Raw genomic sequence first — 20,990 nt, 5'->3', positions numbered from 1 at the left:
ATTGGTTTTGTTTGTGTTTGTTTTTTTTTTTTTTTCCAGATGATATTCGGCTAGAATTGCAGAACAACGCTGACATTGTCGATCAGCTGAATACGTTAGCTACCCTTGCTGTAAATGTGTCCTCCTGTGTCTCATTTAATCGCATTCAGGCAGTCAGAAACTTAGAGGAAATGGAAATGGTGGCTAAAGAGCTCTTTCTGAAGAACGAGCTTTTCGCAAGTATGTGACAGTCTCGAGTCCCCTTGTAAGTTAAAGTTAGCCTGGTACAGGGTGGGAGTTCAGCATAAGAAGTTTGGCTTTCCACCAGCAATTGTTGTGGTCACAGCTCCCACGCACAGCAATCGATTTTGAGCCAGTGTGTATGGGAACTGCACACTGAAACCTCCTTATGGCAGTGTTTTACACTCTCCTTTTTATACCTCCTCTTCTCTTACACCTCCACTGTCTGTGCAGAAAGCCTTTGGTCAGCTGGTGTTTTCTCTTGATTAATTCTCAGTTTGAACAAAATTTCTCTGCCCTTAGGAGATCTTCACAACAGCTGCCTTCTTTCAGGCCCCCATGGGAAAAGATGCTTTAATCGAGAAAGATATGAGACAGTTCAGATTATTAGATGGTCATAAAGCTCTTGAGACCTTCCAGCCAAGCACTGCAATATTGTATTGGGTCTTCTCAGACACACTTTTCACATTTGTGGGATAGGATTGCAGCTTCAGATCAGACTGCAGAGAGGGGCAGGGGGGAGTAGAGAATAAGACCTTATATTAGTTTGAATGATACAAATGTGTCTTAATTTTTAAAGAATGCCCAATATCTCCTCAATTAGGATTTACTGATAAGTCCTGTTTGGTTTTATACCTCATAATTGAGGGGTAGATAGAAATCTTTTCTTTTCTTGGAACTTCTGACCCTGATAATATTTGTCTATTCCCATAAAAGCAGTTTTCTTCCCTGTTTGTCCTCCATTCCATCGTATGCTTTATATATGGAATAATCAGGAAAAACATTCTGGAGAGAAAAACATCTGTGGTATTGCCTCTACTCAAACAGACATTTTAAAGGGAAAAAAGTCCTGTCTATCAAACTGTATCTACAGCATGTCATTTCCTAACAGGACTTGCAAAGCTTTTATATTCTTCGACATCTCAGCTTTGAAGGAATTTGTGTGGGCACAAAAATATGTGTATAGGTCATGAGCAATTTTCAACACCGCATTCCTGAGGTTTTTATGTTACAGCATCGCTATGTGAGCTCTATTGATAGAGTACCTCTGGCCACGTTCATGAGAGGTGCGTGTGCTGAGTGACACACCTAACAGATATGTGACAGTCCATGTTAACAGCAAGATTTTTCCAAATACAGCTGGTTATTTTCAGGGCCTTTGATTTTTGAATGCTCAGTGGGAAAAGATTTAAAGGCCCTGGGGGTGTATTTCGCACCCAGAATCACCCAATGTCACATTTGAAAGTACGAGTAGCTGCAGTGATGTATAGTTTCCACTTCTAGACCCTCGATAAGCAGCCTACCCATCTGAGCATTATTTGTGCAGCAAAGAAATGAAATGATGGATTGTAATGTAGAAAAGGCTTATAAAAATGACGAGTTCCTACGTATCTGTGTGTACTGCTCCCGTACTGTCGACTCTGAAGGAAAGCCTTTTCCCTTTCTTTCCCAAGGTATCATTTTCAAGCTGCCTTCAAGCCATAGCAGCCCTGGACGCTCAGTTCTCGGGGACTTGGCCCTCCCTCCTGTGCTCAACTACACCATCCGAATGAGCAGCAGGATCACGCAAACCACCAACAGAATAAGGGAGCGCATCTGGACAGTGGGGCCGCACAATTCCACCTCGCAGAGTCAGATTTACAGCCGGGCGTTTATTTATATCCAGGACAGCATTGAAAGAGCCATTATTGAGTTACAGACTGGCAAGAATCCAGAGGAAATAGCTGTTCAAGTCCAGGCCATGCCTTACCCCTGCTACAACAAGGATATGTAAGTTTGTGTGGCTTTTGCCTTCATGCTTTATGTAAGCTCATCTTGTCTGACCAGTGGAGTTCACTGGCTGCGCTGGTCTCCTTAACGCCATGTTCACATGGCATAGAAATAACTTCATTTTGTGTTTGTTGTTTTTTTTTTTCCAAGGGTCTGAACAAAAGAGAGAATTTTGGACTCTAGTATACATGGTCTATGTTTAGTTTACCTAATCTTTTGTTTTCGGTGCTCTGTATGTACCTGAATTGTCATGGTAACTATAGGTTTTACAGCAAGTAAAATTTGCTGTCCCTGTTGTACTACACATGGTGGAACTGAGACTGGGGTTGGCAGGACTTGGGTTAAATATGAGTGTTGGCTTGTTCTGCAGGTGTTTACATGCAGACAATGCAGCAAAACTTAGAAAATGTATTTATGGGGCAAAAAAAGAGTCCCTAGGTTTATGAGCTTTGTTCCTAGAGATTGCTATTCAGCTGTGGTATTTGTTATTCATTGCAGTGATTCTAGCTAATGTTCGGTGTGTAGTGAATAGTTCTCAATACAGGTGCCTCTCAGATGCTTTAAGAAGGATAAGAGGGAAGATGAAAATGTACCATTCATCTCTGCAATAATGAGGGAGGACAGAGAAGCTTTTGATGTGCTGAGTTGCCAGGGTTAACAGCCTGTTATACAGGGCAGTGCAGTGTGAACTGTGTGTGGACCAGGATAAGTTTTGAATGGTGAAGCGGATCAAAAAGTTTTGGATCATCTTCCTTTCCACTCATCTTGAGCCAGATCTGCAGCTAGTATAAACTGCATCTCTGCCAAATGCAATAGAGAGAAGCGAATCTCTCACAGCTGAGGACCTGCCCCTCTGGCAAAACAATTTTGGTCTGCATTGGAAAGCTGGCAACATGGTACTTCCTCAGAGTTATTACCGTGACCGCAGCTGGTGGCCAAACTGTGTGGAAAACACACAGGGAAGGGATTTCATGTCCATCAGAAAGCACTGAAAGATGTTCAGCAAATAGTATTGGTAGGTTGGGTGGTCACTCTACCCTGACATGAGGGTCTCCCTTGGACTAGAAGTACAGACTAGACCTTAGAACTCTTCCTATTGAAAAGCCTGCGGTGTCTGCTGCATGAGCTGAAAGGTTATCTGGGAGCTATAGCTATAGGAGCTATAGCAGACCCTCTTGTGTCAGCCTGTCACTTAAGAGAGCTAGGGACCTATAATCTCTTCTCAAGGTAACAGCATGCAAAGTGCCTGCAAATATGCAGGCAGTAAGCATTCAAACCAAGCGTCAACTTCCTGCAGCAAATACATGGATTATTGCTGATAGTTTTGTACAATGATTACCTGGCTGCTGGAAGCATTTACGACAGTGCTATCTGCTCCTTTTCTTGTTCTTGGGCTGCTGAGAAAAGAGCTTGCTTTCGGGTTTCCCTCCCCACCCCAGGTTCAGAGGGACATGAGTTTGCTCAGTTATTAAAATACCTAAAGGCTTTGGATTTGCGTCCAGTAGAAGTCATCATAAAATGACTGTTTATCGATTGTTATCATATAGTTACCATCCTGTAGGGAAAAGGAAGGAATATATATACTAGTACACAGAAGGTGTTGGGAAATGCTGAATTTTTAATAGCCTAGAGATCATGCACAAGGTGGTAGCCAGAAAAACCCCAAACAACAAAGAACTAGTAGAGCTGCTGAAATGCCTTTTCATTGTTCTTTATAAATATGACTTCATTTGCGTGGAAGCATTTCCTGAAAGCGCTGGTTTATGGGAAAAGTTCAGCTTTACAGGTAAAAAAACTTAAAACCAAATGTAATCATATTGATTTCTTACTGTTATTGTACATTAAACTTTTCCCAGGAATAACACTGATTTTTTTTTTTTTAAGCCAGGTTTAGAAATGAGGGAGGAAAGCATAAGCCCTGTAGATACAATGAAGTGAATCTCCTGGTATAAAAACTTACTTTCCATCACAAAAGGAGAAATTTACTGTTGGCCATTGTTATCTTTTTTTCTGCGCACATTTGGCACAGGAAGAAGGTTTTAACTAAATTGAGGAGCCAAGAATTGTGAAGCCCACGTTGTAGACCTGGATCCGCAATACCTGTCCCATGGGGTGATAGGACAGACACTCTGAGGGGAAGCACCTATGTCCAAACTCCGGCACCAGGAAATATGGCCTGATTACAAAATTTGGCCATTATATCTATTAACAGAACTGGGAATTATGGCTGGCTGCTGTGATGTTTCAAAATGGGATGCACCCCATCAGAGAGCCAGGAGATGCTACTGCCCATGGCAGTTTCTACTCCTGCCAATGGTGCTGCCAAGCAAAACTTCCAGAATGCATCCGGAAAACCCTCTGTAATTTAAAAATTGAAAAAAAAATTTGAACAGTCAGCAGTTTCATGAATAGAAAATCCGATGCAATGGCAAAATAGCTTTTTTTGTAATTATTAATTATACTCCACGTTTTGAAATACAAGCATGTCTTTTCCAGTACCAAAGTATTATTCTGAAAAATATATTCTGTGTAAAGCCTTAATCCCCAGAACATTTTGTATTCAGCTAAAGCCTGCATTTGCCTTTTACAGGTTCTTAACCAGCGTGACCTATTCTCTTCCATTTGCTCTGATGGCTGCCTGGGTGCTGTTTATAGCTGATTTTGTTAAAACACTTGTTCAAGAGAAAGATCTGAGGCTTTATGAGGTACGGTAAAACTTTCTGGGGCGTGCAAAATTATAAACAGATTTTCCTTATTAGTGGGTAGTATGTCTCATGTGCAATACTAAATGGAGCAAAACAAGCATTAAGGAAAATAATATTCCAAATACCTATTGTTTGACCTGCAGTGTTTGAATTCTGACATTGTAACCAAGCTCAAAACCATAGAAATGCAGGGCATTTGCCCTTCAAGTGGTGAGAATATTGCTTTGCAGTTCTGAACACTGGAAACATGGGGACCTCACAAAATTACAAGATTTCTGAAGATTTAAAGCTCTCTAAAAATTGGCTTTGAGCCATACCTATTGGGGACATAGACATGAAAAGTTACTTATTTGCTATCCCTGAAGTTATTATACTTAATATTTCAGAAGGTGCTACATATTACATCAGCTCCTCTGAAATTAAGTTCTTCATTCAGGTTGCCTATTGAAAAAGAAATTACATCGAGACATAGTGAATTTATTAAATTAACTCAGGTTTTCAGTGTGAACACGGTCAACAGAGATGAGCAGCAAAGAACTTTTGTAAAACTAAGCTTCAGCAAGCAACAAAAGCTCAAGCAGATTTGGTTTTTATCCGGTACCATGGAAACAAATACTGATTCACCAAAAACATTTCCAAGAAAGGGCACTCTGTGAACTGTGATGAGATTGAAAATGAATGAACCCCAGTGGCTAGCTGACAGCGCCTTACGCTGATTTAGGGAACCCAGTTTCACTGTCTCTAAATACCAGGGTGTCAGTAATCTTTTTAGGTGTGTAATAGTCTACAACAAGACACCAGCACCTGTAGTTTCTTTTGGATTTATCAGTACAAATTTACAGTTTTATACAAGTCGTGTGGACTTGATCATCAGCCAATATAAATTCATATTGCTTCCTTATAACCATGGTAATTTAGCTATTATTTGTTGTTTTGGGGGGGTGTGAGAAATGGTTTGGTTTCAAAGATACTTAAGAGCTTTTACACTCAAGCCACTGGATCAATTAGCATTATTTTAAAAAATAACCAAAATGCTTTAGAAAAGTTACAAATCTAAGGCCAGAAGTTGCTTTGGAGCTTGCGGGCTGTGACGCTTCTTACTTGCAGTTCCTGTCTGTACTGTTCTTTTGCAATAGACTGCTTTGCAAACTGAGGGCATTCCAGAAATGTGAGTGCATCGTTTCTCCCTGGTTATCAACTTGCAGTATGCCAAAGTATGAAAGAGCATGTTTTGGTTGTATGCCCTGTCCAGAAACTGAAAAAAGAAACAGTTCAATATCAGCAGAAAGATCTCTTAATAAACAGTTGTCATTTGTGATTCTTTTTTTTCACCTTTCTCTCTGTAGTACATGAAAATGATGGGCGTTAATGCCAGCAGCCATTTCATCGCCTGGTTCATAGAGTGTGCCATCTTCCTTCTAATTACTGTCACCTTCCTTATCATTGTTCTAAAAGTGGGTGACATCCTTCCCAAAACAAACACAGCTCTCCTGTTTGTGTACCTTATGGACTACAGCCTGTCCATCATAGCCATGAGCTACTTCATCAGTGTTTTCTTCAATAACACCAACATAGCAGCCTTGGTGGGCAGTCTCGTGTACATCCTCACCTTCTTCCCCTTCATCGTGTTGCTCGTCATCGAGAATCATTTGAGCTTCTCTGTGAAGAGCCTACTGGTAAGTTCCGCTTTTCAGTAACAGGGACCACGTGTGTGGAAGCAGACACTCACTTTCAATAAACTTCAGCTCTTATTATGGCTTGTGTCACAAATATACGTGAGTTGGGTGCCTTTCTAAATTCTATCCGTGGATGTTGATGGGTACGACAGCATGACAGGAGAGTTGGCCGTGGCCTGTTTGAGGGAGAACTGGAATTAGTTGTATCGCATGACTGAAAGCAATACTTGTGAAATTTTATTGAGTTCCCACCTACCAGCTGCATCAGAGTAGCTTGAGTTATGTACTTTGCCCTTTTGAATTGCAAAGCAAAATGGGTTACTTTCAACCACCATGAAAAATGAGGCTGTCTCAGTAAAGAGTTTAGGTAGCAGGGCTGTGAAGGAGGGCTGGCTCTGCTCATTCTTTAGCTTCATGTATCTCAAATTCCTAGCCATGGAAATAGATGTAAAGCCTTGTTGCTTACCAAGGGTAGAAATAAGTAGGTATTAGGTCCTAGTAGCCAGACTTGTTTTCTTTGAGTCACTAAATTCAGGAAAGGACATCTATTAATGCAAGTGGTAAAATTATTGACCATATGGCAGGTAATTCTCAAGCACTGCTGTATTTCAAAAGCCTAAAATAAAGCCTTGTATGAGGGAGGAAGATGGGTCCTGGGTGTGGAAGCAAAAGGCAGGCAGGCTGTAAGGAGACACTACAGCCTATCACCAGAAGCACTGCCCATCGTAAGGCTGGTCCAGTGCTCTTTGTGACTGTTGGGGAAAGAAAAAAAAAACCACTCATTTTTCTGGCTACTGGACCAAGCCAATGAGGTACCTGATTGGTTGACTGACTTGATTTCTCTTTGAGACTAATTCATAAGTTCTTTGTTTTCCGTTTTGTTTATTCCACAGAGTCTGTTGTCTCCAACTGCATTCAGTTATGCAAGTCAATACATTGCTCGATATGAGGCACAGGGCATAGGTATGTTTATTGTAGACAAAACTAGGCTTTGTAGACAAAACTATGGTTGTGACATTTCATTAACTAATATGGATTCTGTTTGTATTTCTAAATTCCTTTCTGCAGGTCTGCAGTGGGAGAACATGTATAAGTCCCCAATGATTGGCGACAACACTTCCTTTGGCTGGATGTGCTGGCTCATTCTGATAGACTCTTTCATTTACTTCATCCTGGGATGGTATATAAGGAATGTTTTCCCAGGTAAGGATACAAAGCATTGAGGCTGGTGCTGTACCATCTCTTTTGGAAAACAATGAATACAACACTGGCTGATTCCATCGTTCGGGCAGTAAGACAGTCTGCACACACAGGATACCCCTGTTTCTAGATCAAGGGGAGCATGACTTTGTGGATATCCGAGAGTATTAATGAAACTGAGACAGAGCAGAACGAGGGAGAATTAGGGTTCCTCTGCTTATCACATGAGTAGGTGGGTCTCCTGAAGAAGCTGAAGCCAAGGACATGGGAGGATGTGTTTGTGGTCAGCTCGGTGAAAATGAGAACAGAGCATGTTAGCCTGCATTTGTCAGTTGAGTGATTTTGTGTTGCGTTACTTACATTATTTGATTTCAAAAAGTAATTCTTGCCTTGGGCAAGAGCCAGTACATTTGTCTTTTGCTTTTCTTCCTCACCTAATGAAGCAGTCCACTGGCATACGGAAATCTACTCAGTGGAAAATGTAAAGTACTCCTGCCCTCCAGCTATGAAGTTACTCAGAATAACAAATTAGCAAATGCTTCCTACTGTGTCAATTGGGCAAATTCTCTACCGAGTATCCGTAGTACATGAGCACATCAAGAGGGGACAGATCTCTGTGGAGTTTATTTTTGCTATTTTGAGTGCACACCAATGGTGATACTTCTTGCAGAAACAGATACCTGAATGAGATTCCTCTTCTCCTTGCAGGTAGATACGGCATGGCTGCTCCCTGGTATTTCCCATTGCTTCCATCTTACTGGGTCGAATACAACAGTTACCTTCCCTTCTGGAATGAGAAACGAAAAGGCCTTCTCTTCACCAAGCTGATGTTAAGGAAAGAAGCCACCCTCAACAACAAGATATGTATGTGAATGCTAGATGAGGTAGCCATACTAACTTACGTTTTAGGTAAAGGAAGCCAAATTTGTAAAGGGGCACCATACTCAGAGAGCACATTTCTGTATTGATCCTTACTTTGTATCACAAGAAAAATTGGAAGCTGTTACTTACCTGAATAGAGATTTTAAATTATGCTCGTTCTTCCTATTCGGTGTGGAAATCCAGTACTGATATTCACATACATATTTGTGTATGTTGTAGTTGGGCAGTTACCTTAGATGCATATATCTCACTCTACAATGCTCTATGTAGAAATACACTTTTGTTTGTGCAAGCAAATAGAGGTTTCCACTTGGCAAAAGGGATGTGTGCTTCTTTATTCATCTCTTTAATTATTTAGCCTGTAAAATATTGTGAAATCGCACATAAAAGCTTGCTGATTCTACCTAACTGAAAATAACTCAGTAGTTTTGCTGTATGTCCTCTAATTTTCTGTGCTTGCTTAGTATAAATTGTTAGGTGCTCCAAAACATCTAAATATGAGACCTTTTCAAAAGTGATTAATGCTTATTGTCAGGAGTTATTAGAAGCTGCAGAAGTAAAAAGGAGAAATCCCAGAGAGCTCAAAATGATACAGATCCTGTGAAATGTTCTCTACATTCCTAGCTGAAAGGCACCTACTTTTGCTGTATTTTGTTTTTAAAAGCCCTGCTTATCTCTGAGGTGAAAAAAGTAGCAGAAACACCTGCTGCAGTGCAGTAACTGTCCTCTGACCCTTCCCTTTGGTGTCAAAGGTGCCCCCCCTCCTCACCTGGAACCGGAGCCCACTGATCTTACCTTGGGAGTCTCCCTCCATGGCATAACAAAGGTCTATGGATCCAAAGCTGCAGTGGACAACCTCAGCCTCAACTTCTATGAAGGGAATATCACTTCCCTGCTGGGACACAATGGAGCCGGGAAAACTACGACCATGTGCGTATCCTTTAAATCTGCTTTTTTTTTATACTGTGGGGCATGATTGGGTGAACAAGAGAGCAAGTGGCGCTGTGCAGCGTTGGGAGACTGAATAAGATGCTTTATTAGGCCAAATCTCTCTTGTGGTTTTATCTTGCTCATGGATGACCTCAGCAGTCCCTTCATCTATTAGAATTAAAGGTTCTTTTCTGCTTAGGAACATGGTTTTTAATCTGGTAGGGTACCTGTAATGCACAGCACAGCAGCTGTTCTAGCATTTTGTTCCATGACACTATGGTGCCTGGGGTTAGGTTGTTCTGAAAGCTGTGGGTAGCTTGTGCACACACCAAAGCTGAAGTGATATTAGCAAGAAAGCTTAATAAAGTTATATTTCAGCTGTACAAACTCATGCGTTGGCTGGTCTGGAATGGCAGTGGGTTAATACATCGGCCTTTCAGACCTTCCAGCCTTGCCATTTATAAATTATTATTTGAGTTGTTAGATAACAGCACTAAAACAGACCTGTAGAACTTGATTTCTCCACTGATATATATGTGCATCACTCTGAAAGCAACATTAAGCTGATAAATAGAAGCCTCAGAAGAGCCAGAAACAATAAGACAGATGTGTGCTTCATCTCACCTTATTATCAATTCATCTCATATCCTCTTTGCAAAGTGTAGGCAAAGGTGATATACAGAAAAGTATAATGGCTTCATGAAACTCAGTGCAGGCTTCAAATCCTGAGTAAGGTCACAAGTTAGTTCTTTCCTTTTTAATGATGGTTAAAAGTCCCAGGAGAGAGAGAACCTCTGGGGAGGTGAAGGGCAGTCTGAGACGCATCTTCTCCCTTTAGTCCCCGTAGGACAGCACCAAAAATGACCTGTATTGTGCAAGTAGTTATTCTGAGCAGAGGGTGTTTGACTCAGGTCAAGGTGTTAGGTATTGCTAGGTAGGTAATTATTTGCTTAAACTAGATGAAAGTGCTGCCCACTGTGAAGTGTCTTGTCTGGAAGCCCTCCCCCATTTCTTGTAAATAATGGCAGTGAAATCAGGTTTCCATGCTCTGATGTGGTTAGTAAGATGAAGATGTGGTTTTCAATCTCTGTTGCGGTTAGTGATATGAAGCTGTTTGGATACTGCAGACAGACCTCAAAGAATGAAGAGTAACTGAATTATATGAATTCCCAGTGATTAAATTTGAAGCCCAACAGCATTCATGAGTATTGATGTATGGGATATGCAATGGTTCTGACTGAGGGAGGGGAAGGCTGAAGAAGATAAAAGTACATGTGAAAAGTAGCCAGGGTTCAGTGTGTGAGCTTGGTACTTGCCCTCACGTTCCCACAGAGGGGTACAAGTATTCCTTTGACGTTAATTGCCACCACTCTGCCAAAGCATGGTCAGATAGCAGAAGAAGCAGTAGTTAGTGGTCTCTGGCTGGAAGAAGTGTGATGGTGAAGTAAGGAAACTTTGAACGGGATGATAGGTACAGGACCATGTGAAAGAATTACCTATGGCTTTCTCCTTTTTCTAACTTCCTTTTCTATTTATTTTTCCTTTCAGATCTATTTTGACTGGGTTGTTCCCTACATCATCAGGTACTATCTTTGTGTATGGCAAAGACATCAGGACTGACCAGGAAGTTATCAGGAAGAACATGGGTGTGTGTATGCAGCACAACGTGCTTTTTAACTACCTCACCACAAAGGAACACCTGCTGCTCTATGGGTACATCAAAGTCCCTCACTGGAGTCAACAGGAGCTCTACCAAGAAGTGAAGAGGTATAAAAATAGCAGGGTTGGAGAAGGGAGAGAGGGCTGTCAAAATTATTGTGTGGTAGTGCCATTGCCACTGCAAAGCTCAAATGAATGGTTTTGAGGACTGTTGCAGACCCTGCTTAGAGTTCAAATAATGCCTTGGTCTGACTAGAGGAATATATGGAGTGTTGATATCTGTGACTGTAAGAAAATAACGTCTCTTCTCCAGGGGGTTTACAAACTTCTGTGGCTATTCTTTGGAGATGAATTTATAGGCCTAAGGGTCTAGTCCTTGCTGCTTTACAATTTTCCCCAGAAAGAGATTTAATCAACCAGTCAGAAAGATGATGTCGGCTTTATTGGTTCTGCGGAGAAGTGAAGCAGCCAGAACATGCCAGGGAGTTTGGATCTTCGTATTCTCAGTCGATGAGGTTGAGCCTTTAACCTTGACTTGTCAGACGGAAACTTTGAAAACATCCTAAAAAAATGTTTTAAATTAAAATCCCAGTGACTGAGCTGTAGGGTGAATCATCTCCCTGCACTGTGACCATTCAGTAGAGCAGTCCATACTTGAGCAGTTTTTCATTTGCAGTTATGGTTTTTTGGGTATTTTCAGATTCCCTGCTTTTAAAAGATGCCTGAAGGACAACGTTGTTTTTTCTTTATTTTCAAGGACTTTGAAGGAGACTGGACTGTACAGCCATCGTCACAAGCTAGCTGGCTCCCTGTCCGGGGGGATGAAGAGGAAGTTATCTATAGCTATTGCTCTCCTGGGTGGATCGAGAGTGGTGATACTAGACGAACCAACCACAGGGGTGGATCCATGCTCTCGGAGAAGTATTTGGGAAATTATCTCCAAGAATAAAAAAGGTACTGTGATGAGACAAGATGCTGCCCAGTGGCAAAGGTGATTCGTGTCACTTTTGAAAATACGGTATGAGTGGCTTTGAACTGTGGGTTTTGGAGACCACAGAGAACGAATTGTGGGAGACTGGGATTTTGCAGACCCTCTGGGTGCATCCTGGTTGTTTTTTGTAAATTCACAGTGTCATTTGAAAAGTAACTTTACCATAATACACAATTGACAGTAACTTTCAGCTTCTCTCTAATGCTGCCTTCCATCCAGTTTCACTAATTCCAAAGCAGCGCAGTCGATTTTCACCTGATGCTCTGTCTCCTCATTCAGCATAGCTTTCACCTGTCTCATGTAATCACATGTGTTTATTCTGTGGTGGCTGACATCAGCTTTGTGTTTTCCAGGCAGAACCATCATTCTCTCAACACATCACTTGGATGAAGCAGAAGTTCTGAGTGACCGAATCGCCTTCCTAGAGCATGGAGGGCTCAAATGTTGTGGTTCGCCATTCTACCTCAAGGAAACATTTGGGGATGGATACCACCTGACACTCACAAAAAAGAAGGTTTGTGTCTGAGTTGGTCCTAAATTTTCAGCATCTTGGGTGGGAAACTGAGTCAGTCGTATGACAGGGAAGAAGAAGGCATGTCGTAGTGTCCCACAGAAATGAAGCAGGCTGCAGAAGGTTCATCTCAGTCTTAGATGTCTGCAGTGGAATGATTGTTCCAGTATAATTTCACTGTCATGGAAAGTGAAATTTTCACTTCTTTATGCGTCCACTTTATGCCTGGGTGAAAGTGGGATGTGTTTTGGGTTGAAACCCTTGGGTTTGGCCACACAGGCTCAAGAATACGCTGGACTGTTTCCTTAGGCTGCCAGTAAGATAATTTTTTCATGTGCACCAACCACTGACATACCTGGGTTACAGTGCACTCTACTCTCTGGCTCGCTCTGCCTGTCCCATGCTGGAATTCACATGCTTTTTTTATAAATAAGTTTCCTTCAAAAAGACAGCCTATGTGGAGAGTTCCCCAAAACACAAGAGTGTTAGCTTCAGCCCCTCTACACAAAGCCTTGCAGCATTAATAGACAAGGCAGAGGTCTGAACTTGAGCCTTCTGTATCCCAGGCGCATGCTGCAGTCCTTTTTATCCTCCCTTCCCTGCTGGGCCTTAGCTCCCTTTCCTGTCTCATGAGCACGGTCACCACAGCAGGCACTGCTGGGAGCAGAGGCAGAGATTCTCCTGTTTGCGAGCCTGCATGGAGCTGAGCTAGAGCTCTCAGCAGCTTCATCTCTGAGGGGGACCATCAAGGCTTGTTCAGGGATGCAGGCACTTACGGCTATATCGGCAGGAGCTGAGCGACAGATCCAAGGACGGTAGTGGTACCAAAGAAGTATTGAGGATCTGGATGTGAGCACACTGCTTCTCGGTGAGGGATGCTAAAGAATGTGTGGCCCCCACTTCCCTTGAAGCAGAGGGAGGCCACCGGACCAGCCTCTGTGGCCCTCGGAAAAGAGGAATGTCAGTGCTTTGCTTTGTTGAAAAAGAACAGGGTCTCCTTGAGGGTTAAAGGCAAGGCTGGGTGCAGGGTGTGTGAATTCTGGAGTTCAGAGAAATAAAGCAGATAGGAAGAGTCCATCGATAGTATCTGGCCTGAGGCAAAATATTCTGCTTGCAAGGAGGGGGGAACTCTGCTCTTGATAGCATTTATTACAGGGCTGTTCGTAGCCCCAGCACACAGAATAATGTGCAGATACCAGAAGAGAGCAGCCCCTCTTCCAAATTGCTGGCAGTATATATAGAGAAAATTTAAAAAGACGCATGTGCAAGCCCTGTTTTTCATGGGAAAAGAGTGTATTTGTGCTGGCAGATGAGTTCATGTGTCAGCTCTCTTGTGGTTAGGCTTTTCCTCTGTTGTACTACAAACCCTCTAGCTAGTGCAAAGTGGTATATTCGGCCCACAGTATCCCTGTAGACAGAGGGAGCCCAGCGAGGTCTTGGATGGACCAAGATGGGCACACACCCCCTCTTCTTCAAGGGCCAGAAACCCACTTTCATCTCCTTTCGATATTTAAACTGAAATGTTGCACCCCTGGACTGAGATCACCTACTGATTATTCTGTGGGACAGGATTTGGGCTAAATCCTGTGGTAGGAAGTTTGACCTTGCAGCCCTCAGTGACCACAGTGTTTTCTTCCTTTTTCAGAACATGATAGAGGAGTGTGACACCACAGCAGTGACCTCCTTGATCCAGTCCCACCTCCCGGAGGCTTATCTCAAGGAGGATATTGGTGGAGAGCTCGTGTACGTGCTTCCTCCCTTCAAGTCCACAGTCTCAGGGGCCTACCAGGCACTTCTCAGAGCCCTCGATACCAGCTTGAGTGATCTCCACCTTGGTTGCTACGGGATTTCAAACACTACTGTGGAAGAGGTATGAGCTCAGGATCCGCTCTATTTAATGAAATGTTATGGAGATTAACTTTACAGCACTGTGTAGCTCTGCTTTCTGGGCTAGAAGGTGGCATTTTTTCAACGTGAGAGTTGCAGGCAGGGGAAGAAGTGGTTTGGATGTTCGCTGTGTTACACTTACGAACATGTGAGTGTGTAGATGTAGTCATAAATCTATACATATACTAACGCACGAAGTGTACCGCTGTCTCACCTTGCTAACAGCTTTTTGGCATTTTACCCAGAAAATGAGGTGCTGGAGTTAGACTAAGGAGAGAGGGCAATGACGTGTTTCTCTTTGAACTATTCTTCTGGACTCCACGAATCTGGGTTTGTCTACAGAGGCAGTCAGCAGGGAGGGAGTTAGCAAACCATCTAAGTGATAAACTTCAACGTGGATGCTGTATTGTACAAATGAGTCACCTGCTGCATCTTGGACTAACACAGGCACCTTTCTGCCCATGGGAAATCTCTGGTCAAATAAACACAAACATTTAGTTGCATCAGAAACAAAAAGTAACTTGAAATGATGAGCAGTGTCTTACAGAAAGGAGGGAAGGAGGTTGTTACCCTTCTGCTCAGAAATTCTTGCTTGCTTTTAAGGTGTTTTCCTAAGACAGCAAGAATGAGTTACACAGCATGTACAACGTGCAGCTTGGGTGCCACGACTGTGCACACTCCCAGCATGGAGGCAGCTGGGATTGTCAGAGGCTAGAGGGGAAAATATCCCAGGGAAACAGCCCTCCTTCTTTCTTCACTGGTGCCAGGCATGGAGAGCTGTCCGTGTGCTGCTCGCTGTGTGGGTGTGGAGGGAGTAGAGTTATGTAGGGCCTGAGCTGAAATCCAGCTTCGTTTACACCTACTCAGTAGTCATGTAGCAGGTGGTATTAGGACAAGGTAAGTCCAGGGTGCAAAGGTTTAAGTTTCTACTGCTGCAGCAGGAGAGAGACAAGAGGTGACAAGGAGCTGGACAACAACAATTTTATACTGAAAAAAAGTTCATTTCTCTCGCAGAGCACAAAGGGAACAGAAAGAGGATTGTAATTCACAATTGCTGTACCAGCTACAGCTACAAAGTAGGAGAGTGGATTCCGATTATTATTTTGGTAAATGGAGTCATTTGGAACAATGTTCTTTCATATTTTCTTGCTCCATAGGTGTTTCTCAATCTGACAAAAGAGCTAGTGAATGACCAGCAAGAAGATGCTGAACTGCCCCAACAGCTGCCTGGAGCCAGTGGTCAAATTGGCAATGACGAAATGTCTATGAGCACGGATACCTTCACAGAAAGAGATGGTACTAAATTACGTCCAGGTTTCATTCCAGATTTGTTGCAGATGCAAACCGTGACAGATGGACTGATTTGAGTTCTCGTCTTCTTTTTTTGTTGAAAACCGCATTTCACCCAACCAGAAATCACAAATCACTAGAAGGACAGCACTCAACAGTTTAGATCCACTAGTTTGGAATAGTCTGAATCACAGAATAAATTGCAGAGGGGTTTTGTTTGCATCTGCCTTCCTTTAAATTGATCCAGGTTTTAATCTAATCAAATACAATGTGTGGGTGAAAGAGCAAATGTATACTTCTGAAAGTAATTGCTGTAATTGGTGTACATAACTACTAGAATTGGAGAGAAACTTTGTGGGAACCCCTTAGCCTGTTGCAAAAGCAGCACAGCTCTGAGCTGGGTCCTCTTTGCTGTTTTTTGCGGTGTCCCAGTCGTTGCAGTATGGTAAAACAAACAGCTCAAAGGGTCAGACAGTGGGATAAATTCACGTTCACAAGAGAATCAAGCTATACCAGTATCTCTCAGGCTTTGAAAGCTGCAAAAACTGGCACGGCCCAAAAATGAGCAAATACCTGGTTGAAATGCTTTCTCAGAGCAGAAATTTTTTTTTGTACTTATAGATACACCATTTATAGTTAAGGAGGCATCCAAGGGACAATGCAGAGGTATTTTTGTACTCGCTTCTCAAAGCTGACCTGCACTGTAAATGTTACTGTAAACGGTAACTCATATGCGCAGAGAAGTGTTTTGTGTCACCCTTAATGAGAACCCTGAGAAGGATTTGCTTCATGTATTATATAGGTTAATATTTCATAAAGAGGAATAGGTTGCACAGGATTTGGCTCTGCTTTTAGTATACCACAACCCTGTCCATGCAAAAGATCAACTGGTTTATGTGCCTTATTTTCTTATTTCAGGATTAATTCTCTTATTGATTTGTCTGAAGACCTGCTTTCTAAATTACGAAAATTTTCAGTTTGCAAATACAAAAGAATAATAAGTTTCCCCTGTAAGTTGCAGCTGGGTAGGTAGGATATAGATAACTTGTTGCATCTGGAAGCCTGTGTTCCTCTTGCAAGATCTCAAAATGAATTCACTACATGTATGCATTTGAAATTAAACAAAAAAAGTGGTGTTAGATGAGCTTATGACTCAAGAGCCAAAATCTGAGTCCTGTCCCAAGCCTGACCCTTGCGTATGTTCCAGCTTCGTAGTTTTGATTTGCCAGGTAAAGGAGTGCAGGAAGCTAAATATACTCCCAGGGTACTATAACCATCAATTCCCTGCATTTCACAAATACTGATCCCTGACAAAATGCGTTCTTCTTTTGTACCCAGATCAGCTCCTGATTAGGTCAAAAAGCCTGCAGGGTTTGCCGTTGCTGCTTAAGAAGACAACAGCTTTGTTCATTAAGAGATTCCACCACACCCGGCGGGATGTCAGAGGCTTCATTGCTCAGGTCATCCTCCCGGTCCTCTTTGTGATGGCTGCGATGGGACTTGGGACGCTGAGAACTAAGGAGACTGAATATCCCGAACTGATTCTTTCCCCCTCTCTGTACGGCACATCCGACCAGGCAGACTTCTTTGGGTGAGTGGTGTTCTTTGTGATCCTTAAATCCATTTGTTTATAAAGAGCCAGTTTTACCGTCAGGATCATTTCTAAGCAGACCCAGTGGAAAAGTGTTACGCAGATAATATGTAGCTATGTTATATGTATAGTTGTTACGCAGATAACATGTAGAAATCCTGTTCCTAAGGGGTCTCTCGGGGAGATGGCTTGGCTTAGACCAGCAATCAGAAAGTTTTAGAAAAACAACCTCTCGGTTGGAATTAACTGTGAAATATGAGGAGTATTCTTTGTGTTTGCCATTGGAGTCCTCCAGCCATGTGACAGCCTATCGCCCCAAGGGGATTTTCTTAATACTCCTCCCCTAATGTGAAATGGAGGTCCCCACATCAGTTGTCTCCAACATTTCAACTCTGGGGTCAAATTCTATCCATCTTGTGAACTGTCTGCATCACCCTCCTCTCTGTCAGTACCGAACATGCTCTCCTGTCCAGGCCCCACTAGTCCAAGGCACACAGTCATTTGAAAGGCATGCACTTTTTCGGTGTGATTTAGATGTCATCACTGAATTATTTAATTGTGCTTAAAAATCTGATTACCAAAATGATTATAATTTGTATTATTCTGATTTCATGATGTGAACTGCTGTCTTTCTCTAGTGGTTCTCAGCTTTAAGTCAGAAATATAAAATTTAGCTCTAAAGCAAGCATGTCTGCTCTTAGGTGTTCTTTCCCAGGACTGCTCATGCCTTTCCACTTCAGTACTGCTAGATGGGGGAATGAGCCAGAACTGCATGTCTGAGTCCTCTGTTCCTAATGTTCTCTGCTTCTCCTGATGGATCATTGTTAGAAAGCTGGGTCAGAAGCAAGAAACATCTTGAATGACCAAAAACAAATGGACTTCACAAATGAGAGAGCTGATTGAGGCAACACTGGGAGTAGTGCCTGAAAATTGCAGTAGATGCTTTTTCCCTGGAAACAGAATCTTGATTGTCCAAAAGTTCATTGGTACCTTGCTTAGATCTAGCGGCAGCAAATCACTGGAGTTAGGTGTGCAGCTCTAAGCAATAAGCAGTCCTTTTAAACCTGTGTGACTGCCCTCATGTACTGCATGTACTTAGATGGTTTGCAGGGCTAGCACCACAAATAACCATTTATTTAGCATCTTAAATAAATCCTGTTTCATTGAGACATAGTTTTCCTTTGCTCAGTGGTAGTAGAAGTACCTTGAACATTTTTCTTTTTTCTTTTTTTCTTTTTTTTTTTTACTTTGCTAAATCTTAGGAATTTTAATGAAACCACAGATGCTTTAGTCGCTTCGATGCTTGCTTTCCCTGGAACGGATAACACATGCATGAATGAAAGCAATTCGTAAGTAGTTCTTGGTTTTCTTCCATTTAAATTCTGAATCTGCGAGAGAACTGACATAACACCATTAGCCATTAGACCTTAATAACCATCTTCGATCATCTGCAGAATTTTCATACATCGGTGCCACATGCAGAGAAAAAAAAATATCTCCTGCCTTTCTTCAGATTGACTTGCAAACTCTTTCAGCTCATTAGGAGATGTCTAACTGGCCTTTTGCAGGCAAGCGCAAGCTTGCGCTGCTCGCAGACTTGAACTGGCAGGATGCAAGCGGGGAGCTGTGTAGTCATGATTGGTGTGAAGCAGACCTCAGCCCGGCTGAGAGCCTACGTGGCTCCCGTGCGGCTTGGAGCGAAGGCTTGTGTCTGCCAGCACAGAACTGTAGATATTCTTGAAGACAGGAAACCATACTGTGGTTTAAGGCTGAGACTGGGACTACCACACAGTCCCAGGACCTTGACACCGGTGTTCTTTGTTTGCCTCAAGAAGTATTCACCACCACAAGTAGACTCCTTTATTACTATGAGTAGTAAGGGAGCAGCTTTGGTGGTGGCAGGATGCCAGGATGAGAGCAACCTATTCTCGTGTCTGGGAAGTAGTCCTTGCCGCCCCAATAATCCCAATTATAACACTGAGCCCACCCAGAAAGTTCTCAGCATAGCTTTTATTATCTGTATCTAAAAGTTGTGCCATGAGAGCTGGTTTACTTCGCCGTCTGCAGATAAATTTTCAAGGAAGTGGTAGTAAAGCCCTTAGCAGACTTGCATGCTCACGCCTGCCACATATCTGCAGGCAAATATTTATACTGAGTATTTACAGTGACTGCCTAGTCAATACAGTCCATTGCAGGACTCCCCAGTTATTGCAATGACAATAGCCCTTATTTCTGCACTGTAAGATGATTTTTGCCTTTGCGTGCTGAGTCCTTACACTGTCTACTGTGGGAATGAAGTGGTGTCTGGATTCCTTCTAAAGGAATCCAGGCACAGAGAGCGGTAGTGAGGGCTCTCTGCTGAGAGGCACTGAAGGTGGCATGAGGATGGGTTTTCCCTGAAGCACCCAGAGCTGACAAGAAGCTGCTTTTCTGCTGAAGCTGCTCACTGCCATCCTTATTGTCATTAATCATGACAGCAATTAGCATCGTTTGCACACCTGAGCATAGAGAACCTCAGAGGAAAATGTGTTCATTTTCAGGCAGTGTTTAAAGGAGGACATGCTTGGCCAGTGGATTTTCAGTGGAAACCAGAGAACTAAATATTCTGCCTGCAACTGCACAGAGGGCATCCAGGTAATTTGAATAAACCCAAAAGAGAGGGAGTTTTGGGGGGATATTTGGGGAGCCTTGTAGGCTGGGAGTGGTTTTGTGGGCGGGCATAATACTAAGGGGAACTCAGTGTTCAGATTCCTCCTGTCTCTTTTTGGCCTTGTTGATTTTGTATACTGGATAACCACTGTCTGCACCAGTTCGGGGACAGGAAAGGAAAGAGCATCCTCAGAAGATTCGCATGCTAATATATCTGCCTTCCTCCCCGTGGTGGGAAACGGTTTAGCGGTGTTTTTCAATGTTGTATGATTGTCCCATTTAGCTGAGGTGAACATATATTCAAGAGGAAAATTGCATTTTATACAAGCACTGTCATTATATGAAAGCACAGCTATTATTGCTGTTTGCGCTTCAGAATTTAACTTCATGCAAAGTCTAGATCCATCTGCTTTTACTCTGCTTCGTATTATAAATAGTGATGATTAATAACATCAGTTATTTGTATTACGGTGGTACATACAGAATCAGATATGGGCACTGCTGGGCTTAGTGTCTTTTTATGCACATGGGGAAAAGGCAGATTGTGCCCCAATGATGTTACAATTTTACAGTCCAGTTTGAAGTTGAGCTCTCCTCCCTCCAGTGCTGTTCACCTGTCTTCAGCTTTTTTCCAGTAGGAAATCAGACTCATGGCGCAGTGTGATGCCATTTGTAAGATAAAGCAAGTACTTAGTTGAATGTTCCTAGTCATTCCTTAAAATGCAGCTATTTTATGGAGTTTTCTGGATATACACTTAATTTCACATCATTAAAAGTATTGGCATCGTTTCTCCGGTAAGTCAGGATAATGTTCAAAGCTGATTCTCACCTCTAGCAGGCACAGGCAGGTGTTCCTCAGCGTGAAGGAAGCTATTTTGTGTATTCTGAAGCAAAGTTATGAACAGATACACAATGGGGGAGGCCAGGGTTTTTGTTATGGATGAGCTGAAAGAAGCAGCCAGCATGCTGTCTGGTAGGACACTTCAACCTTATGAAACAGTCAATGTGATTTTGACCCTCAGCATGTTAA

The 20,990-nt window shown here is 42.5% G+C and overlaps 1 protein-coding gene across 1 annotated transcript in view; it reads left to right on the top strand.

The window, feature by feature from the left end:
- The window catches only part of ABCA12 (ATP binding cassette subfamily A member 12), an 86,769-nt gene that overhangs the window by 45,578 nt on the left and 20,201 nt on the right, over positions 1-20,990 (top strand). The window contains exons 22-37 of the mRNA XM_075153739.1: positions 40-219; positions 1,674-1,989; positions 4,580-4,694; positions 6,041-6,370; positions 7,264-7,333; positions 7,439-7,573; positions 8,279-8,434; positions 9,205-9,382; positions 10,931-11,149; positions 11,799-11,995; positions 12,386-12,546; positions 14,189-14,413; positions 15,588-15,726; positions 17,059-17,311; positions 18,574-18,660; positions 19,852-19,945. Of these exons, the coding sequence (XP_075009840.1) occupies positions 40-219; positions 1,674-1,989; positions 4,580-4,694; positions 6,041-6,370; positions 7,264-7,333; positions 7,439-7,573; positions 8,279-8,434; positions 9,205-9,382; positions 10,931-11,149; positions 11,799-11,995; positions 12,386-12,546; positions 14,189-14,413; positions 15,588-15,726; positions 17,059-17,311; positions 18,574-18,660; positions 19,852-19,945 (2,855 nt within the window). The remainder of the gene's footprint in view (positions 1-39; positions 220-1,673; positions 1,990-4,579; positions 4,695-6,040; positions 6,371-7,263; positions 7,334-7,438; positions 7,574-8,278; positions 8,435-9,204; positions 9,383-10,930; positions 11,150-11,798; positions 11,996-12,385; positions 12,547-14,188; positions 14,414-15,587; positions 15,727-17,058; positions 17,312-18,573; positions 18,661-19,851; positions 19,946-20,990) is intronic.

This window comes from Calonectris borealis, chromosome 6 (genome assembly GCF_964195595.1).
Source record: "Calonectris borealis chromosome 6, bCalBor7.hap1.2, whole genome shotgun sequence".
Lineage (NCBI taxonomy): Eukaryota > Metazoa > Chordata > Aves > Procellariiformes > Procellariidae > Calonectris > Calonectris borealis.
The sequence above is the reverse complement of the archived record's forward strand: the minus strand, read 5'-3'. Positions and strand labels throughout refer to the sequence as shown.